Genomic DNA, 21,213 nt, shown 5'->3' with positions numbered 1-21,213 from the left:
TCCTGTTCACACTGGCACTGGAGATCCCTTCTTAAATCAGGGTGACAAAATCCACAATCCTGTTCTGTGTACAAATAAACTCTGGATCGCACTGGATTTTAGGGTTGAGATTGGGCTTCAGGTGTCTCACTTTGACTAATCAAATAGATATTCTCCAATGTTTACAGTCAGTAGTCTAAAAACCCTGTTTATTGTTCATATCAGCACCTGCTTATTTGCTTGTCCCTTCAAGATATGATGTGTTGTTATTGCTTAAACTCTACAATTGTATCTCAAGTGGCCGTTTTTACATTATATAATAGCTTCAAATTCAGAGGGACCGTTTTATTTCTAAAGCAGAGAATAACAGGACGTCTGTGTTTGCACCTGAGTAACATCTTGAATGCATTTTTGAATCTTTGTTTTGCTGTATTGTCTGAGATTTACACAGTAACATGTGTTTGTCGAAATTTGTTGTTTACAGCAGACACACACATCCCTGTGTCTGGTTTCAGTTTCATCTCATCTCATCTCATCTGCAGGATGTGAGTCTGCGGCGTGAACGTGGAGCTGTCCACGGTGCTGAAGCCTTTCCTTCCCGCCCTCCCTCTCTTTCTCTCTCGCAGGACGGGGTGGGGAGAGTTTGATCGATATCGATAATATTTTTCTCACGGATAACCTTCCGGAAAAAAAATCATGATGTCACGCCGATCGCCTCGCGCTGATAAAACAGTGAAGATGCTGCACGAGATCCGCCTCATAATGATCGATATGTGTAGAAGTGTGAGCAGTCAGTCTGATAGAAACAGATTGGATTCATTCGATCACAGATTTGTAGCCTATATAAGTGTTTATATCTCCACCATCTCTCCTCCTATTCCTCCCCCTCCTCCTCTTGCTCCTTCAGGGACAAACAGTGGGATATTTTTAGTCGTACCCCTCCTCCTCCTCCCGTTTAGACTTTCTCCTTCAGGGACTCGAACTCACATCTTGCCGAAGGTAGACGCCAAACTGACGTCAGAGCTCCCGTAATTTGACGTGTAGCGCCTCCTCCTCCTCCTCCTCCTCCTCGCCATCCCACCCCCCTCCCGCCTCTTCCCCCCAAACACACAGCTCACAAACCAGCCCTCCCAATCACCAGTGTTTCCTCTCCTTATCGGACAAATACCGCGCAGGTTCACGCTCCCTCCATCATCATCTCAGACAGCTGTTTCCTGAGGAATAAACAAGGACATCTCTTTTTATTTCCAACAACATAATTGTAGTTTTTTTTTTTTTGGCCGCTGTTTGTATATAGGCTATAATATAGTATATCATTTTCTCATCTGGTTGAATTTTTCTCTGAGATGGAAGTGAGATGTCGTCCAGCGGTGATGTGTTGTGTTCTTGCCGTCCTCTGCCCTCTGGTTCCCGGCTCGCTGGAGTCTCTTTTCGGGGACAGACAGTACCTGAACGAGTGGGCTGTGGAGATCCCAGGCGGGCTGGACGCTGCGGAGGCGATCGCCAGGGAGTTGGACTACGAACTGGTCCGACAGGTAGGTACCAACGCCCTGGAGCAAAACACCAGTTTAGATCAGGATTAAAATAATAATAATATATATATTTTTTTAAAGGCTTCTAATGACTCTAAAATAAGGTTTGTGCTCATAGCTTCTCTCTATATTATTTATTTGGCATGACATTAAAGCTTTAAAGCTCCAGTACAATCTGATGTCTAATATCAGGCATGTCATTTAACAACCATCAAACAGAAAACCATAAAAGCCCAGTGAATCATGGGATGTTAATTAAGCCTGCAGCAGCATACTGTATAAACAGTGCACTGTGTTGTAACAGCAGCCCTGGTAATAGCTGTATCAGTTATTCCGCTGTGCTTGATAAGGCCATTAGACTCGTTGCTTTTATGATAGCCCAAAAGCACACACTGCATTTTCAACATCCTGCTAAATTGAAGGAGGATTTTAATCAACCTATGACTCACTGTTGTTTACACACGTCATAATGCACAGCCAGGGGACTCTGGTTTTCATTTCATGGCTCAGTGTCTTTTCCAGAATATGACACTGACTAATGGTCAATCTCTTATATAAAAACATTAGGTCTGGTCTAAATCATCAAGCCCTTTAAATCATTCTTATGAAACCTGTAGCTGTGGTCAATGATTAACTGAGCTCTCAGGTGTCATGGATACTGAGACACACAACACTCCTCTTCTGCTTTATATTACATTGCATGCATCCTTCAGCTTTTTCATCATCTAATAGATGAATATTTTAAGACTTTCAGTATTTTTGCTGTTTTACATCATAGAAGTTGCATCAATTTGGATGTTGTATCACTAAAGATGCTTGTAATGCATCCACAGAGAAGAATACACACCTGCGGGTTCAGTGTATTGTGTTTAATTTGTTTTCTTTCTCTTTTTTTGTGATTACATTTTTTGTTTGGTTTGTTTTAAACTGAAATTAATTAAGATATCTCTCTCCATGTAAAACCACATGTCACAGAAAATATAAAGGGCAGAACTTGAGATGTAATGTGACTGTTTTCATGTTACTTTCCCCAAATCTGAATTCCTGCAGGAGATGAAATAGTGTCTTTAGACCTTCTCGTCAAGCTTCAGCAGCCAGATGGCTGGTATTATGTCATTTCCTATAAAATATTTAGCCTGTCTCATGCCATGTCGTCCTCTGTGCAGATTGGGGCCCTGGAAGACCATTTCTTGTTCAAACACCGCAATCATCCTAGCAGAATGAGACGAAGTGCCAGCCACGTCACCAGGCGATTGTCGGAGGATGACCGGGTGAGTGATCTCTGGTCCCGGTCTGCGTCATATCATCCTCACTGTCTCATTTTAAAAAGATTGAATTGACCAAATGTCTGTGTGTATGTGTGTGTGTAGGTGCTGTGGGCAGAGCAGCAGTACGAGAAACGTCGCAGCAAGCGAGCGTCCCTTGGGGGGTGCAGGGATTGCCCAGTGGATAAGCTGTTTGATGATCCCATGTGGAACCAGCAGTGGTACCTGGTGAGTTTCCAACAGAGTCTGAACATCCCACAGACACAAAAAACAGTGAGTTCAGCTTGTCTGGCTCAAACGCAATGAAATATTCAACAAGTGGCTTAACAATTCATCTACCTCATGAAAATATCATTGCACTGCCACTTTCCTTCTTTTTTTTTTTACCTCCCAGTGCTCCATAAAGCACAGATTGATAGGTTGATATCCACTCTGCTGCTCGTATGTTGTGCGCTCTGTGTCTGGTTGGGCCTTCTGTTTACATGCAGCTGCTCTGGTTTCCCCTGAGACAGACTGAGGCCCTGTGAGAGCTGGGCTGCTACACACTGTTGACCGCTCTCTGCCCTCACAGTGCCATCAACAGGCCTGTAGCAGGAGGCAGGAGCTCACTCAGTGTATGTGAGCAGCATGTTATGGGTGTGTCAGCAGCTCTGCATTGATGCATGTACGAGAGCATTAATGTAATTTTTCAGGAGTGCAAATAATACAAACAATGAACACTCTTCTAAACAAGAGAGGAAAAATCATGAAGACAGCCAAACAATAGAATTGCTATCAAGCAGTTCTCACCAAAAGAGCCATTTGCTTAATTGGTAACATAGTCCATGTGGAGATGAGAGGGGTGGGGAGACTATAATCCAACCGGATGGAGAGTGCAGTAGAGTAGAGCACCATGCATTAAGTCCCAATTTACCCTGAATGGGATGTTTTAGCCCATTGAGGCCAAGTAGCAGCAGAGAACAGTAGATTGTCACAGCTGTGCCCCCCCACCCCCCCTCCAGATCCATTACTAACACATTTACTTTATCCTGACCACAGCCTGACCCCAAACAGCACCACTTTGAGTGACATATTTGCTGATTTTGATCCATAAGCTTAGGATAAACTTGGCCTCCCGTTGACCACAACACACACAATGACATAACAGAGGTTCTACACGTCTGGGTGGAAATGGAGGGACTAGTTTACATGCTGCTTTTGTGTATTTTGCATTGTATAAACCAGATCAAAGCACCAAATACACAAAGCCGCTTGTTTCTCAGTTTTTGCTGCAGCAAATTCATTCACATTTCACAATGACTCAGTTAACAGTTATTTTCTTCTTAGATTACTTTTACAATTCAATAAGTCCAAGGTGACACCTCTAGATTTCTTAAACCCAAAGATATGCAACTTACATTGATATGAATCATAAAAAAACAGCAAATCCAATCAAATCAGAGAGTTTTTAACATTTATGAACAATTAGATTTGCACATTAATTAACCAAGCAAAGGACTGTTTCATATCTAAAGTCTGTTATTAGTTATTCTAATCAAATGTTCTGTATTTTGCTTGCTGTAGTATAAAATTCAACAATGCCTTATGTGATCTTTAATGTAACTTAACTTGAAATAAATTAAAAAAAATTTTAAAAAAAAAGACAGAAAGTGAAAACACACACTTAATAAGATTTTAATTTTCGGCCTAAGAAAGGTTTCACAACATAGTCACCACAAGCTGGTGAACTAGGGAACAGGTTTATCACACCTCATTGCACATCACCAGGATTAATGTTAGTTAGCCTGGTCAGTTTGATGAATCACAGTCTTCACCTCAGTCGCTCTCAGTCGTTTCTCGCTGCTTTGCTAGAAAAAACAAGGGTTGTGTCGTGTACGTACGTCGGTGTGTGTCACATCAGTGTATGCGTGGCGTGTGCATTTCAGAGAGAGAGGGAGGGGAGGGCAGACTCGTTCTCTCAGCCTCCACTTCTCCGCACCTGCACTAACTGAACATGAGTCACATGCTTACGGGGAATAAGAAAACAAATTGAGGTGAATCATTTTTGCCGATCAGGGATGATGACACTAATGGAATTGGCTCTAAAGTGCCGCTCGGTATATTTCAGCATGAGGCCTGTGTCTGTGTCACTGCAAAGGCTGTGTTACAGGTCATCTGATGCATCGTGATTCACCCCCTCTCCTCCACCACCACCACTACCACCCCTCCCCCATCCATTCAGAAAAGACAGAGCTAAGCAGAAACAGGTGCAACATCGATAAGAAGAAATGTTTCAAGTGTCATCTTTTTGCATCACCCATTATTTATGTTTTTTGTTTTTTGTTTTTTTACCTTTTACCTATAGTATTTGCAAAAATAAAAGGACCTATAGGATGATGGGTCTCAGAATGGATAAAGGAAAAGTGCAGGCATTGTCAGAATAGATGATTGCTGGCATTAGTGAGGGTGAAGCTGTGTGACGGAGGTAGAGGCCAGTGTAATGGCAGAGAGGATGAGTGTCTTTATCTTTCAGGAGTGGGTGACTGCCTGATAATTCAATCAGGGAGTGACTCATACTTGTAGTATGCCTGCATGGCTCTCTGTGTGTGTATGTGTGTGAGAGAGAGAAAGAGAGAGAGATCGTGTGTGTGTGTGTTCGTATTCCATGGCTATGCAAGTGTCAGTCTGTATCATTTGTGCATGGAGGGATCTCTTTGTGTGCTGTGTGGCCGCTCACTTGTTTCATAAGCTGCTATGTGTGTTTGCTGTTTACCATTAAGATCTATGCATGACAGGCCACTGACGGCAGCAACAAGTGAGTCATTTTGGTTCTATAGCAAAACAAGATATGAGCCGGTCAGGAGTGAAAAACCTTGTGAGAAAAAAATTCTATTGAAACATGTGTATGTGTGTGTGTTTGTGTGACCGTGGGACATTTGCTGTGTATTTCCATTGAGATGTGAGCTCTGTTCACTATCAGCTGGTGGTGGTACTGTCCATAGAGGAAGAGAGTGATCCTAGTGAGAGGTTGGCGGCGGGGGGTGGGGGTTGGTGGAAGCAGGGAATCAAAGTGGGAGCAGGAAAAAAAAAAAAGCCGATACATCACAGGGATGAGTCACATCTTGGGGTGGCGTTCTGCAGTGTCTGTGCATAATGCGCAGAGAGCGAAAGAGCAAAGTGAGTTTCTTTTTTTAGTCTTAGCCGTCTCCAGCTCTGAATCATACTCCTCCCCAGGCAGGGAGACAAACATGGGTCCTGCTCACTCTCAGTCCCCCCCACCCGCAAACAAAAAAAATCCCTGCTGATTTTTCCATTTAAAAAAGGCTCAACAACCCACCACGCTCTGTAATATCATCTAGCCTCAGAGGTGGATTTCTAAATAATCCAACGTGGGGGAATTGGGTGTGAGGAAATCTGTAGATGCTATGAGTGAGGCTTCTTGAGGGTTAAAGTAATCAGCAGAGGTGCCGCTATCATTATAAACCCTCTGAGCTGGAGGCAGCAATCTGCCCACAAGTGGCCATACAGTAGAGTGGACTCAAGCCTCGAGCCCTGACAAAGGAAGAGCCAACAATCCAGTAATGATTTTTCTGTAAAGGTCAGTGGAAGAACGAGCAGACGGGCCGAGCTTGAAGAATCTACTCTGGCTGACCTTTGTTACCTGACATGATAAGACTTTAGCCTGTTTACATAAAGTGCCCTTTTCACTTGTTTGAGTCAGTCATATGTGTAATTTTGCAGCAGCAGCAGCTCTACTTACTAACAAAAAAAAACAACCTCTTTGCTCATCTTCCAGCAAGACACGCGGACTTCCTCCTCGCTGCCGAAGCTGGACCTGCACGTGATCCCCGTGTGGCAGAAAGGCATCACAGGCAAAGGAGTGGTCATCACCGTTCTGGATGACGGGCTGGAGTGGAACCACACAGACATCTACTCCAACTACGTAAGACATTGTTTCCATGGAGACAGCCTCCGTCGTCTGGGCCTGCCGTTGCCCCGGCAACGCTGCTGGTGACACCTTACAAGGCGCCTCATGAAGACAGTAATAAGTCTTCTATATGATAATGTCTGCCTCTGAGGGACTTTGAGGGGCGTTTTAATCTGCGGATTTCAAACAGGCGTTTTTTTTTCTGTAAGCAGTGATGTCGACTCTGCTCCCTGCATTTAGGGATGCAGAGTTTGAAAATATTCCAACATCTCCCTATAATATTTTGACAGTGTGTATGTTGATAAAAGATAATTGCAAGGCAATGGAGGCAAACATGGCTGTATTTGTTGTGATTCTGGCGTTTCTGTTGACAGGAACTCAGATCTCGGAGCTTTTAAAAAGCCCCATCTGTGGTTTGGTGTCACTCCCAGAAGCCTCAAAAGTGCATAGAACAGAAGAGAAAGAGCGCGACTGAGGGAGGGAGAGAAATAAATAATGTATGACAACAGAGTTGATGGAAACGACTCCCACTGTAATTAAGTTAACACAGATTAATCAAAGAGGCTCAATCAGCTGAGACGCTCATCCTTAACAATCAAGGCATATGAGCAGGGCTGCATTTGCATAAATTGATAGCAATAATTCTAAAATGACAGGCACAGGCATCTGATTTAGATCGGACATTAAACCTGTTGCTGAGAGGCAGCTTTGAAATAACTAATCAGCTTAATTTCCTGTTTAATAAGAAGATTATTTGTGCTTTTTTTTTTTTTTTTTTTTTACATTTTCTAGCACAGCAGAATGACATGAAAGACAAAAACAGCATTTAAACTCCGCAGTTTGTTGTCGCGTGACGCAGTCGTCAGCTTAAACAACAGCATCTTCAAGCAATTTAAATGTTTCAGCAGAGAGCCTGTTGCCAAGCACTCCCTCATCCTCGGGGTCATTTAATATGTTTTGTTTCACATCATCACTCACTCTCTCCCTCTCGTCACCAACCATATATGTCTCCATGACAACAGATTGGCCCTGACAAGCTTTCATCGCTGACGTACACTGACGTCACCCTCAGCTTTCAGTAAAGAGATGATGTCTGATCATTTTTTCTCTCTGCTGTTTTTAAAGGATGCAGCAGCCAGCTACGATTTCAACGACAACGACCCAGACCCCTTCCCCAGATATGACTCCACCAACGAAAACAAGTAAGTCGGCGGCTGAAAGGTGCAATCCTGACGTCACTGCTCACTACACTAAACCTTACTTTTATATGAACCTGGAACAAAGCAGATCCTGGTCTGCAGGCTCAGGCTGCATCCTGCATCCTAACACGTAGTAGGAACAGACCCCGTCAACCAATGGGAAGAAAAACTTATTGACTGTATTCAGTTTGCTCCCTCTCCTGCTTTTCCACTCTATATCTGATGTTTATGGCTTTCTATGTGCCAGTTGTCTCACACACACACAGACACACACACACTCCCCTTTTGTTATCAGACTACTCCACAGTTCAAGGCTTATTATCCCAGATGAACAACCACAGAGCCATACAGCCATTGTCAGATGACACAAATGACTCTGTCCTCATGTTTTTCTGTATTTGCACCATAACCAAACAATATAATGGCCTCTGAAATAAACAGATGAAAATATCAAAACACAATCCCTGCCAAAAAGCTTAATGTGATGAACAACAGCAGAACCAAAATTTTCTGCGACACACAAACACGGGTGAATGTTTCAGGTGTATATTTAATGTGTTGTTTCTCCTCAGACATGGGACCAGGTGCGCCGGAGAGATCGCTATGCAGGCAGACAACAATAAATGTGGAGTTGGAGTAGCATACAACTCCAAAGTTGGAGGTAAAAAAAAACCTTTCATATCTTTAATATACACAGTGTTTGTCACACTGCCCTAAACAATGTGCTGTCTTCATCTGTAACTGTGTCCATGTTGTAAAATGTAAAATAGAGATTTATGATTGAGACGTAAATTGACATTATATATTTGTTCTTAAAAACCATAAAGACCTGTGTGGTAGGAGCTAATGCTCTAAATGCACATGATTGTCAAATTGTGCATTAATTGACAGAATAATTTTCCTTTCGGATGCCACGGCTGCACAAACATGGATTGTCATTTATTTTATTTTTAGTCAGCAGAGAGCGACAGTTTCCTCATGGATTTTTACACCAGATGGTTGCATAATGTCACTCTCCAAAATTACTCAGCTCCAATCCAGTGAAACAATGTTTTGTCTATTACGGCTGCAAGACCTGAAGGGCAATGGTGGCCAGCTGGTTCTTACAGCACACTGGAAGTAGTCAATATTGTTTTGTTTTTTAAATTTGAATTACATAGTTAGTTACTGGAGATTTTTTTTTATTTCCACTCTACAGAATATTGTCAATATGAGTTTGAACATCAAACTATAGAGCAGCTGAACACTTTTTCACACAAAAAAACAATTTCCCTCTGTTCAGGAATTCGTATGTTGGACGGGATTGTGACCGACGCCATCGAAGCCAGTTCTATTGGGTTCAATCCAAACCATGTGGACATCTACAGCGCCAGCTGGGGGCCCAACGACGATGGCAAGACAGTGGAGGGCCCTGGTCGCCTGGCCCAGAAGGCTTTTGAATATGGTATTCAGAAGGTAAAGATAAGTTTGTGCTCACAGTCAGTTGGTGGGATCTCAGACTGAGGTTTCTAATGGGAGCTATTAACTGCAGCAGTGATGGGAATCAGATAGAACAGAATCAATAAGGACAATGTTGTCTGCAGTGAGGATTAAAGAGAAAGCATTTACATTGTACAGGATCTAATCCGTGTAAAAATGGCTCCAATGATAGTAATTCCCACCTTGAATTGTAACAGTTTTTGTACACAAAGCTGTATCTGCAGTGTAAACAACAGCAACGTATCTGATGGAGCGTTTCTTTCCTCTGTCATCCTCCTGCAGGGCCGCGGTGGGAAAGGCTCTATCTTTGTTTGGGCATCGGGTAATGGGGGCCGTCAGGGCGATAACTGTGACTGTGACGGCTACACAGACAGCATCTACACTATCTCAATCAGCAGCGCCTCCCAGCAGGGCTTGTCCCCCTGGTACGCTGAGAAGTGCTCCTCCACTCTGGCTACAGCGTACAGCAGCGGAGACTACACCGACCAGAGGATTGTGAGTGACTCCACTTCTGTTCTGTTGTATTTTTATGTTATGTTACGCTAATTTTCTGTGATGTTATGTTACATTACATCTTTTTTTAAGTCATGATGGTTTCATTTAAGGGATAAAGTCAAGATCATATCAATCGATGAAATTCATTTTCAAGCTCAGTTTGCCTGCTTGTTTTCAGACGAGTGCTGATCTACACAACGAGTGCACTCAGACTCACACTGGAACCTCGGCGTCGGCCCCGCTGGCTGCTGGGATATTCGCCCTGGCACTGGAGCAAAAGTATGTATTCAATACTGATATTTTACTTTGAAATAATTCACACTTTTATATAAATCTCAGTAAATACTCACTGTAAATACTCCCTGTCCGTTAGCCCGGATCTGACCTGGAGAGACCTGCAGCACATCGTTGTCTGGACCTCGGAGTTTGATCCTTTGGCCAATAATCCAGGCTGGAAAAGGAACGGAGCAGGACTGATGGTCAACAGCCGCTTTGGCTTTGGCCTCCTGAACGCTAAAGCCCTGGTGGACCTCGCTGACCCAGCCACCTGGAAGCATGTGCCTGAGAAGAAGCAATGCATCGTCAGGGACGACTCTTTCCAGCCAAGGTATCACTCAACTTTTATTTGTTTAGCGTGTTTGCTCTGTGTTCCTGTGTGTTTTACCTATAGTCCAGGATTTGTCGGGGTTAATAAACTTAGCTGCACTATATATTGTGCATATATATTTGCCTCACTTCTGTATTAGATTGTAAATGCTATACTCTGTAATGGTAAAGTTTATCATCCAGTTCAATCCCCTTCAAAGTCACTGTGGTTGACAGTATGGCATTTAGGCCATGTATCTAATTCAGGAGATTCTCACCATGCAGTCTCACTGTTGCCCTGACGTTTTCGGTCCAACAAAGCAAACAGATAAAACCATCTGCGTTATTAAAGACGCATCTGTTGCTTTATTCGAGTGGAGTCGTGACAGTAACAAGTCTTAAGCTTGGGAGGGCTTTCAGTGCCATGAAAATGAATCAAAATGAATTAAAAAGAGGATTTTTCTATTGTTTTTCGTGATAACAGCTGTGATCGTTTAAATTTGAGGTCAGTCGTTTATGATGAACACTTTTGATGATTACTAATTTCTACGCAATGGGATCAAATATCCAAATGGAAATCTGCCAAGTATGTACAGAAACACAGTGGGAGGAAAACCTCCAGCTGTCTAACCAACCAGATGTTTTGTTTTCTGTTCCTTTTTGGATTAGCAACCCAAGAAAATCTAAAAATAAATCTTTAAATACTTAAAAAAAAAAACTAAAAAAAAACTTTGACTTGAGATTGTACCACCAGGAGCTGCTAAAGCCATCTGAGTTCTGATTCTTTAAGTGTCCGTTTTGTAATTTGCTTTGGATTATGAGACTCAATAGCACTGACACCCAGTTTCCCCATTACCTTGCTACATCCTTGTTTAATCCAGAGGATTTGGCTCTGCATTTCCGTCAATGCTTAGTGGTCTACAACCCCCTCCAGCTTTATGCCAGCTTGAACACGGAAATCCTTTCATTCATGTCTGGGAGAGATGGGGATTAACTGGGTTTTTTTTTGTAAATGAGTGACCAAAGGCACCCAATTCTGTCTATGCATCTTACGTACGCATGTGATGTATTTAATATTCCCCATGTTTAGGATCACAGAATAAAATGTAATGCATGCAGTGTATGGAGAGGTATTGCATGTTTTTTTTTCCACCCTGCTGCAGTTTCCCAGACCTGCGTACAGTAATGACAACGTGTCTGGGAATTACACGGCACGTGTGATGGTCTTGTGTTGTCATAGAGAGCTGTTTGTGTCTCATTCACTGCTATTTTAATGCATCCCACAGGGAGCTGAAAGCAGCAGGGGAGATCACTATAGAGATTCCAACCAAAGCCTGTGCAGGACAGGAGAACGCAGTCAACACGCTGGAGCACGTGCAGGTCGAGGCCAGCATTGAATACACCAGGAGGGGAGATCTGCACATCACACTCACGTCCCCAGCCGGTAAGACACACACACACACACACATAAACACATACAAACACACACATATGGGTGCAAAAACAAAACCCTGAAGTGATCTCTCCCTCTGCGTGTATCTGCTTTTCCCTTAGGTACCAGCACAGTGCTGCTGGCTGAGAGAGAGAGGGACACGTCCTCTAACGGCTTCAGAAACTGGGACTTCATGTCCGTCCATACTTGGGGAGAAGACCCTGCTGGTACCTGGACGTTGAAGATCACAGACACTGTGAGTTTCACACATTCTTGACAGATAAAACACACTTTATCAGACGTGATTTGAAATTAGTCTGAAATGTCTACATGCAGTTGAAACAAGTGAGGTAAAACAACATTATTTCCTCTCACAGTCAGGCCGTATGGAGAACGAGGGTCGGATTTTGAGTTGGAAGTTGATTCTTCATGGAACAACGGAGAAGCCGGAGCACATGAAGAAACCTAGAGTGTACATCCCCTATAACGCCGTGCAGAACGACAGGCGAGGTGTAGAGCATATGGATGACATGATGGAGGTGAGGACAAACCTTTTACAAAGAAACCATGACTGTAGTGACTGTGAAACACAAACCTGTGTCCAGTGATGGAGCAAACAAGTAGGATGATGCAAAAACCTCAAGTAAAATGGTAAAGACGTGATAATGGCAAAGAGAAAAAGACATGATATGGACCATGTCTATATTCAGATGCACACACTAAACGTCATTTTTGTTTGTGCAACAGCCCAATAACATGTCTCCTCTCTGTCTGTCTGCTCATTCAGGATCCCACAGAGGCCCGTCCACCTCCTAAGACAGAAACTGCGCAAGCGTCGCCTTCCTCCAACCCAGAGAAGGTGTCCAAAAAGCTCTCAGATTCCCCCTACTCCCCCTCTCTGGCCCTGCTGCGTCTCCTGCAGACGGCCTTCAACAGGCAGACCCCGGTCCTGCAGCAGCCCAAGGCCGTAGCCAGGGCGTCCTCCTCTTCCTCCTCCTTGTCCTCCTCCTCTTCTTCCTCCTCCTCCTCAAACTGGAGGAAGCAGCAGCAGCAACTGGACAGGAGCTTCTCTCTTCCTGCTACAAGACTCCCCCCTCAGAAGCTGTACCAGGCTCTGGACCTGATCAACAAATACCGGGGCCCAGAGGACAGTGTCTACAGTGACTACAGCGACGGCTTTTACAGCACCAAATCGTACAGGCACAGAGATGACCGACTGCTGCAGGCCCTATTTGAAATGCTAGATGATGCCCGCAAGTGAAGGAGGAGAGGAGAGGAGAGAAAAGAAAAGAAAAGAAAAGAAAAGGAAAGGAGAAGAAAGGAGAAGAGAGGTATAGAGAAATATAAAATAAGGCGGTAGCATGGTTATGTGTTGGTCGGGGAGCAGAGGAACAAGGCGAAGAGAAGAGAAGAGAGAAAGTGGAGGGATGGGATGAGGCTTTGGAGGAGTGGAGGAGAAGAGAAGAGAAGAAACACGGAAAAGGAAACTCTTCCACTCAGTAGTTTTGATCCCAAAATGCTGCATATCTGATCTCTTTACATTCATCTGCCAATCACCACTCATGCATTATTCAATTCATTCAATTGTGGTAAATGAACACAGTCCACATACAATTCATAAACATGGACTTGTTTAGAGCCTCTCTGCTACAACCTGTATGTCCATGTAGTGAAAGCAAAGTAAAAAAGCATTTCAACCATAACAGAAGGAGGGGAAAGCCTTGTCTCTCTTCTCTTCACTGCCTGCTCAAGCATGCCACCTTTAGAATATAACTTTTGTATTAGTATCTATATATTATCTATATATTATACAAAGACAATGATTGTAATATTGTTTTGAAAACACTTCACATCTAAAATATTCACTTTCAAAAAATCCATTTTCTATTTATACTTTTTTCATTATTCATACTCTTTTTTTTCAATATGTTTCACTCTTATACATATATGTATATCATCTACTCACTTTATTCACTTTAGAAGACAAATTGATTCTTAAAAAAATGGAAGTCATTAAATTAGAGTCAGCATACATTCAAAAAACAAAATTTTAAATTGACCAGCTAAAACATGTTGACAAAAGATTTATTCTCAGGGTGTCAACAAAGCTCAAGAGAGTAAGAGAATTGTATTCTGGACTGTAAGTATTAAGAGAAATATATTTATTGTGAAACATTATTTACTATAAAAAGTATGCAGATGGCACAACACATTTGTACCAATACACTATTAAAAAGGGGAAAACATAAAAAACCTCAACTCTGCTGATGATGTGGAGCGACAGAGGGAAGACAGGAGAGTCTATAGTAGAGATACATTCAAAGTGGGAAAAAAAATAACAGACAAATCTTCTTCTTGTGCAATTTGTTTAATTTTGTATAAGTACAATGCTGCATTAAATGAAATATTTTTCTAAGGATCCTCATAGTTTATGAAAATAATATATACAGTATCAAACCCTTGAACAGTTTATTTTCTCATGGCACAGTTCACTCGATAACTGCAAAGACAGTGTAGTTAACATGACTACCAATAAACACTGCCAAAATCTTTGCCATCAAAAAAAGCTTCTGTGTATTCAGTGGTTGTGCAAATGGCGGAACATGTTGTTTGTTCATCACCTGTAATATGCCGACTACCAACGGTTCCTCAAATCCTACACAGATTATTGCTTTGATATTTGCAGCTGAACCACTTCTCGGGTATTATTATTATTTATTTGGTATTAAAGGACCTATCACAGCTGACCCAGGAACTGTAGTATAGGGGCTCTGCACTGCAATCGTCAAGCAGATTCATCTCGAACGCCTTAATATATGCTGTAATACATGTGCGTGCTCATCTCCACGTGGTGTAGATCAATTTTCCCGATGCTAGTCTTAAGTGTTGATGAAGCCTCTATGCAGAGTCTCTGTCCTCCAGCTTGGAACTGCCTGCCCCGCCTCTCTGCCAACAAGGTGATGACAGGAGAAAGAAGATGTTTGGGACAACGCTTTACATGCACCCTGTAATTTATCCATTCTCTAGAGTAGCCCGTGCTGTTTTCTTTATGTTTTTTGTTTCTGACTGATGCTTCAGTCCAAAGTTGTTTACACAAACCAATATTATGTTGCAAAATTCTGTATGGATGTTTAAAAAAAAAAGAGATAATAATAAGATTTATCGTAATAAACTGCAAAGTGACCTCTTGAGTCTGTTTGAGTCTGTGGCAGCGTGCAGCGACTCCGGAAGGTGATAAAAAGTGTAAAAATACAAATGCATGAATAAGGTTATTATGTCAGGAAACTGTGGATCTGTGGATTCTGGCGGTCCCTGACAGAAACCCTTTTATTCAGCTACACTGTGTATAGCTCTAGATACGGCAATCATGGTCTACTGGTTCACCACTTTGGCCTGGCTTTCATGATCCCCTGGGTTTTTATACGGCGCCATGAGCAGGTTGACATTTGAGGTTGTAGCTTAACAACTACTGGGTGGGGTTTTTTTGTACAGATATCCATGGAGCCATGGAGGATGAACTCACTTTGCTGATCCTTTAACTTTCATCCTGTGCCATCAGGAAATCAAAGTCTTAATTTGTTTGAAACGTTGACAAAACACCCACAAAACCAAATACAATCCCATTTTCTAATGTTTACATCCTCATTTTTAACATTTAGCTGAATTACAGCAAGTGTTCAATCATGTTCTGGTCCTTTCATTAGGGCAGAAAATAATAATTTAAGAAACAGTGATGTTATGATAGAGATATTTAATCTCTTTGACACTTTCTCTTTCACACTCTACTTTTAAATTCAATATTCTTCATGATAGTAATGCCACATAGACTCATTGCACTCCTTTATGTTGACTGTAGCAATGGCTCTCTCCATTGCGTTTCCTATTGAATGTCACCACCTTGTGGACAACAAGAGTACGACACCCTGCTGACGTGAACTGAGGTCTGTTTTGATACACTTTTGTCTTCCTACTGTACCTCCCACTTACTTACTTAACTCTTCTTTACCAAGTGCTGGAGATTTTAAAACCTTCATTGTCTTGTCGTTAGGAGAGTGAATATAAGCAGCTGAGAATATCCTCTATTGTCCAGAGTTTAATGTCATACCACCAACACGCGTAGGAGGAAAGACTGTTAATCTTCTTCTATCTGTTTATACGCTATAACTTTCTTTCCTTGTGTGTGTGTGTGTGTCTGACCTCTCAACTCCTCCCAGATTCCCCACACATCTGGTTGGCTTGGGTTTGCTCCAAAAATGAATAGCCTACTGCAAAATGCTGAGGGGGAGAGGATGGGAGGGGGAGGGGGAAGGGGGGACAAGAAGGAAGATATGTGAAGAAAAGTGAGGGGAAAATATTTCATAAGCAGCCAGAAAACAGAGAGAAAGGAAAGAGGGGGCAAGGTAAGAAAACAATCAGTGTCGGAAAATGGTGAGTTGAAGAGCACGTTGTTTCCAGGACGAGACAGAGTGAGCAGAGGAGAACCAGGGAGAGAGAGAGAGAGGCAGACATACTTCTAGCAAAAATAGTGGGCTCAGACAAAGGTTTGTGTGTTTATCCATCAGCAGGTCACAGCATGGCGTTGTTTCCACTGTGCAGGACGCCCACAGGTCAGTATAACCTCAGCCACCGCTTCACTTCTTAAGCTCGTGTGCTATATCTGGTTCTTGTGTTTCCCCTCCCATGTCATTGTTTTCATGTGTCACTGCCATACTTGTGCACGCTCAGTGAAAGCTCGGTCGCTTTGAAGACATGGAGATTTCAGACTGAGCCGGTCTGGAAGTAAACATGTGTGTTTGAATGTTTAAAATGTGTTCAAGAAGACAAAATATAGAGCCTTGATTATTTCAAGAACTCTTCTGACTGTCTCCTAAGTTTCTGGGCTGGCGAAGAAGAACGTGCACGGCTCAGTAACATGTGTGGAGGATATGAAGATAGACATGATATGATGATAGACCTGCTTAAGTTCTGTCTTGTGCAATTGTAGGTAGTTTTTGGCTCAATATCAGTCTTCCTTCATAAATGGCTAACAGGCATTAGGCCCGTCATCTTCTGTTATTTGTCTTTGCTCATTTTATCTTGTCTTTTTGTTCTTATGCAAATCTTATGTAAATGTATGCACTGGGCTTATTCAGTTGCATGGGCTGTAGTCTAAACACACAAATACTATATATGCTTCCGAGATTACATTATTTGTGTCATCACAGCTTTCTACACCTGTCAGGGCTCAGAACTTGTGCTTACTGGAAGAGTACAGCAGCTGGTACTGGTTTCATTTCAATTTGCATGTGTGATTGTGTGTTTGTCCTTCACACAGGAACTGGCAGAGTGACCAGATTACATCTGGTCCTGTACTGTTTTATCCTGTCTCTTATCATATGTAAGTGCACAAAATGATTTATTCTACTCAAACAATAGAGCCAGGACATTAAACAGACATGGCAAAACAAATATTATGAATTATTAAGAATATAACACAAAACCGTGTTGTTTGCATCTGATCATGTTCAGAAAACTCAACACATTGTTTGCATTTTGTCTCTGTAAAAGATCAAATGCAGTTTAAATAAGGTCAATTGTGATCAGTTGGATTGAACATATTATTTCTTCCCAAAGAGATTTTGATGTAAAACTTCTGTTTTTCCTCCTCAGACTTCCTCCATGGACGTAAAACTGCTGCCAGTGTAAAATCACCTCATCCAAACTTCCTCGCCTTGGATCAGGGAGGTGCCATGACAGATACGATGGTGGTGAGGGCGGCGGTGCCACAGACTCCTGTGGAGACACCTTGGGGTGCCCCTTTAGTGTGGGGTGACAGCCGAAACTCTGCGTGGCGTAGGTCTAAGTTCACCCAACAGGGAATCCGTGTAGGTCTGCTGGCCCTCGTTGTGGGATCTTACAACCAGTTTGTGCGACGTTTCCTCAACTCAGCTGAGATCTACTTCCTCCCCGGGCAGATGGTCACCTATTACATCCTCACAGACAGTCCAGGCTCTCTGGACCCCCCCATCGAGCTGGGGCCTGAGCGACAGCTGCAGGTGGTTACTGTTGCCGAGCTGCCTGGGTGGGAAAGACTGGCCCAACGTCGCATGGCCCTGCTCACCGATGCCGTCAAAGACCCAATCAGCAGCGAGGTTGAATACATCTTCTGTGCCGACGTTGACCAGGAGTTTGTGGCCCCGGTGGGGGAGGAAATCCTTGGAGACCTGGTGGCCACGTTGCATCCAGAGCTTTACGGGATGCCACGAAATACATTTCCCTACGAGGTGGAAGAAGTCTCATCTGCTTGCGTGGAGGAAGATGAAGGAGACTACTACTACACCTCAGAGTTTTATGGTGGCTCGGTTTCAGAGATGTTCAAACTGGCTCGCACCTGCTCTTTGCTCATTCTGCAGGACCAGGCCAACACAGTGTTGGCCAGGGGCCTCGAGGAGAGCTACCTGAACCGCTACCTGATCGACCACAGGCCGACCTGTGTGCTGTCACCAGAGTACAGCTGGTGGGACTCGGCCCTGGCTGCTGATGTGCCCGTTCAGAGACTGCTCTCCTTGGGACGGCAATGTGAGGCCTACGATAAGCAGGCAAGAGAGGAGCACAGATGTTAAATGAATGTGAAAAATGTCCACTTCCACATGAAGAGCTATTAGGTTTCCTTTGAAGAAGAGTCTCTGCTCAAAGATTAGCAACTCATGTTGTAACGTGGTAGGGAGATGAAGAGAGAGCACATTCCAATCATCCCTCTGCAATTAATAATCCTGGAATTCCCAGATAAGCCTGCAGACACGCGAATATCAAAATGCAGAATCTGCCCTCAATTAAAGATCCATTTGTGTGAGCAGCACCTCCACGTGCCTGCTATCTCCTCCACAGCACACACACACACACACAAAAACACAGAATTGACCTGTCTCTTTAAACGAAGCACTGTCCTCTCCATTAATGTCAGCTGAGGAGATACTGCTCCAGCGGCTTTGTGGTCAGCAGCGATAAGAGTCAACAGTGTAAGTGCACACTTTCCCCGCAGTGGCCAATCATTAACTGGAAAGGCTGCTGTTTCAAGGTCTTTAAATACCAGGTGGGGGCAAAATGGATAAAACAAGATGCTTTTTTTTTTTTCTTCTACCATGTTTGAGCTCTATGATAAAAGCTAATGTAGTTTTTTAAAACAGGTGAAACTTGCTCAGGATGTATTTAAGTGATTCTCCCCCACACACAAAAAAACTTGTTTTACCCATTGATGATTTGGAGTAAAAAGAAAACATTAAGTTGTCTGTGGTGTGGTTATGTTGTTAATGAGTCAGTCTTCCTCTTTCTCCCACACACACACACACACACACACACACACCCAAACACACGCACGCACGCTTCCACATTTACACTCCACTTTCCCTTCCTCGTGTGCTGTGTTTTAATGGGAGGGCTAAGCAGCAGCAGATGGCTTTTTCTCACTGCCAGACAGAATCTGTCCTCAGGGCCAGATCGCCACGTTGTGTGGAGCTGAAGGTGAACTTCAGATAAACCTAGGGGCCTAATTTTCTTTTCTTTTTTTTCTCTTACTAAAATCAAAATGTAGCTTCTGTTCATAGACTTATCATCATCATTGGTATCTTTATGGCAATTCAGCTCATCAAATTCTGATCAAACTTGAACTGAAAGTCTGAATTTCAATAGTCTCTCTGTCTTATTGCGCCCTGGTTTCCCTACACAAGTATATCCATGTTGCACAGTGCAGCTGTCGTCTGCAGATGTTGCTAAACATCTGCTGCAGATCTGTCAAGAATGCCTCTGCCACTTGCTGTGTATATATAAAAGCTTTTTATGTGGGCTGCCTGATCCATGCTGAGTGCCCCTTTTCATGCTATAATGCAAAGCAGTTTAACGAATTATTGGATTAATCCTTGTCATGTGGTTTGCTGGTGGTCAAGGAGCCGATCGGCAATGGCGTAAGCATAAGGCAGAGGAAGAGGCAATATGGAACTCCTCAGCATGTACATGTATAGCCTGCACGTGTATCCTGTTTCTGTTCTGGTCAAACATCAAATCTTTATGTTGAAACACCACAGAACACATGCTCCAATTTGACTTGTTCCTTTTGTATCTTTTGTTTTTGCTCATGAGGAAGACGTCAGGTATTCTGAGATATTTTTATATGCATGTCTATTCTGAATACAAACAAACTGAATACAAAGTGAGAGCCCTTAACCATCTGCTGTCATGCTAATGGTGTGACCTGTTTAACTGCCACACCAAATCTACGAAAGCACTCCGATGATGTATATTTGCTGGGACTATATTAACAAAAGCAGATTTTATGACTCAACAGATGTGTCATTTATTGAAATTTGGGCGATCCTAATGATACATTAGGGCTAATGATGATGGGAGGCTCCGATGGCCTACAGCCAGATAGGATGGGTTTTGAACAATATGAGGTTATTCAGTTTTTCCATGACTGACATAGGTAAAGTGCTATCATTTGTGAGTGTGCAAACAAGAAGAGGAAGTCACGGTTTACTTTTCCATGAAAATCTCAGTGCTTGAAGTAAGTTAACGAACATAAGGCGCATTGTTCACGCTGATTTTGTTCTTTATTTGTATCTCCAGAAAAAAAAGGAAAAAAAAAACATGGCGAAACCCAAATAAACATTTAAACCCAGAGACAATTTGGAGTCTTCAGATCCTGCATGTATCTGTTAGGGAGGAAGCTGAAGCATCTGGATAATGTCCACAGGACGTTCCTGTGAGGCAGCGGTGCTGACTAATGAGCTACTGTGCCACTGCAGTGCCTGCTTATTATTGTCAATTACAGGTTACTTACAAATAAGCTTAACTGCTGGAGACTTTTTGATGATGGTGCAATTACTCAGTCACAGGTAGGTGTTACTAATTCAATTCCCCTTTATTTTTCCTGTGTTTAACCGTGAACTGCAATTAAGTGATGTTACAGCAGTGTATACTGTATATGTTAGGGTGAACTTTAATAGTGAATAATAGTTAGGAAAATAGAATAATAGTTCATGGTTGAATTAGTTTCATTGATATCCCAATGTTTGTTTCCTGTAACTAAATGGCATCAGAGGAGACACAGTGGTGCCAAATATATATCAACATGCCAAAACCTGAGGGTTGGTGAGTGTGTTAGACACACACGCATACAAATATCAATCTTTGTGTTGTTTGATGCATTTTGTATTGGAAAATTGTAGTTTGATGTTCTGGCAATGTTGTTTTCTCTTAAACTATCATGCCAGTAAAGCGCCTTTAATTGGATTCAAATGATAAGCAACCTCCATCAGAACTGCTTTTCATTCACATTAATGCAAAAACAACCTTTAAACGTTTA

The 21,213-nt window shown here is 42.7% G+C and overlaps 2 protein-coding genes across 4 annotated transcripts; both read left to right on the top strand.

The window, feature by feature from the left end:
- Positions 1-1,325: 1,325 nt before the first annotated feature.
- Positions 1,326-13,134, top strand: pcsk1 (proprotein convertase subtilisin/kexin type 1; the record flags this gene model as incomplete). Its single annotated transcript, XM_083971321.1, has 14 exons — positions 1,326-1,514; positions 2,678-2,782; positions 2,882-3,004; positions 6,552-6,698; positions 7,809-7,885; positions 8,455-8,543; positions 9,165-9,337; positions 9,644-9,856; positions 10,035-10,135; positions 10,230-10,463; positions 11,728-11,885; positions 11,996-12,129; positions 12,251-12,412; positions 12,661-13,134. The coding sequence occupies 14 exons, from the start codon at positions 1,326-1,328 to the stop codon at positions 13,132-13,134; spliced, it is 2,379 nt and encodes a 792-aa protein (XP_083827447.1).
- A 931-nt stretch (positions 13,135-14,065) lies between these two features.
- On the top strand, positions 14,066-19,026 carry LOC310986009 (globoside alpha-1,3-N-acetylgalactosaminyltransferase 1-like). 3 transcript variants are annotated; one of them, XM_083971702.1, is made up of 3 exons: positions 14,066-16,480; positions 17,188-17,250; positions 17,523-19,025. In XM_083971702.1, the coding sequence occupies exons 1-3, from the start codon at positions 16,447-16,449 to the stop codon at positions 18,473-18,475; spliced, it is 1,050 nt and encodes a 349-aa protein (XP_083827828.1). In that variant the 5' UTR covers positions 14,066-16,446; the 3' UTR covers positions 18,476-19,025. The 3 variants fall into 3 exon arrangements, with proteins under 3 accessions (XP_083827828.1, XP_083827827.1, XP_083827829.1); XM_083971701.1 differs by having other exon boundaries at positions 14,066-17,250; positions 17,523-19,026; XM_083971703.1 differs by lacking the exon at positions 17,188-17,250 and having other exon boundaries at positions 14,066-16,273; positions 17,523-19,024.
- Positions 19,027-21,213: the final 2,187 nt, after the last annotated feature.

The sequence above is a fragment of the Trachurus trachurus genome (assembly GCF_905171665.1).
Source record: "Trachurus trachurus genome assembly, chromosome: 5".
NCBI classification, from domain to species: domain Eukaryota; kingdom Metazoa; phylum Chordata; class Actinopteri; order Carangiformes; family Carangidae; genus Trachurus; species Trachurus trachurus.
Note: the sequence above shows the minus strand (reverse complement) of the source record. Positions and strands in the feature narration are given on the sequence as shown.

Coding starts and splice junctions, on each gene's coding strand:
- LOC310986009 (XM_083971701.1), top strand. CDS start 16,983: ATGTATGCACTGGGCTTATTCAGTTGCATGGGCTGTAGTCTAAACACA. Junction 17,251..17,522: donor TATCCTGTCTCTTATCATAT/GTAAGTGCACAA, acceptor TTTCCTCCTCAG/ACTTCCTCCATGGACGTAAA.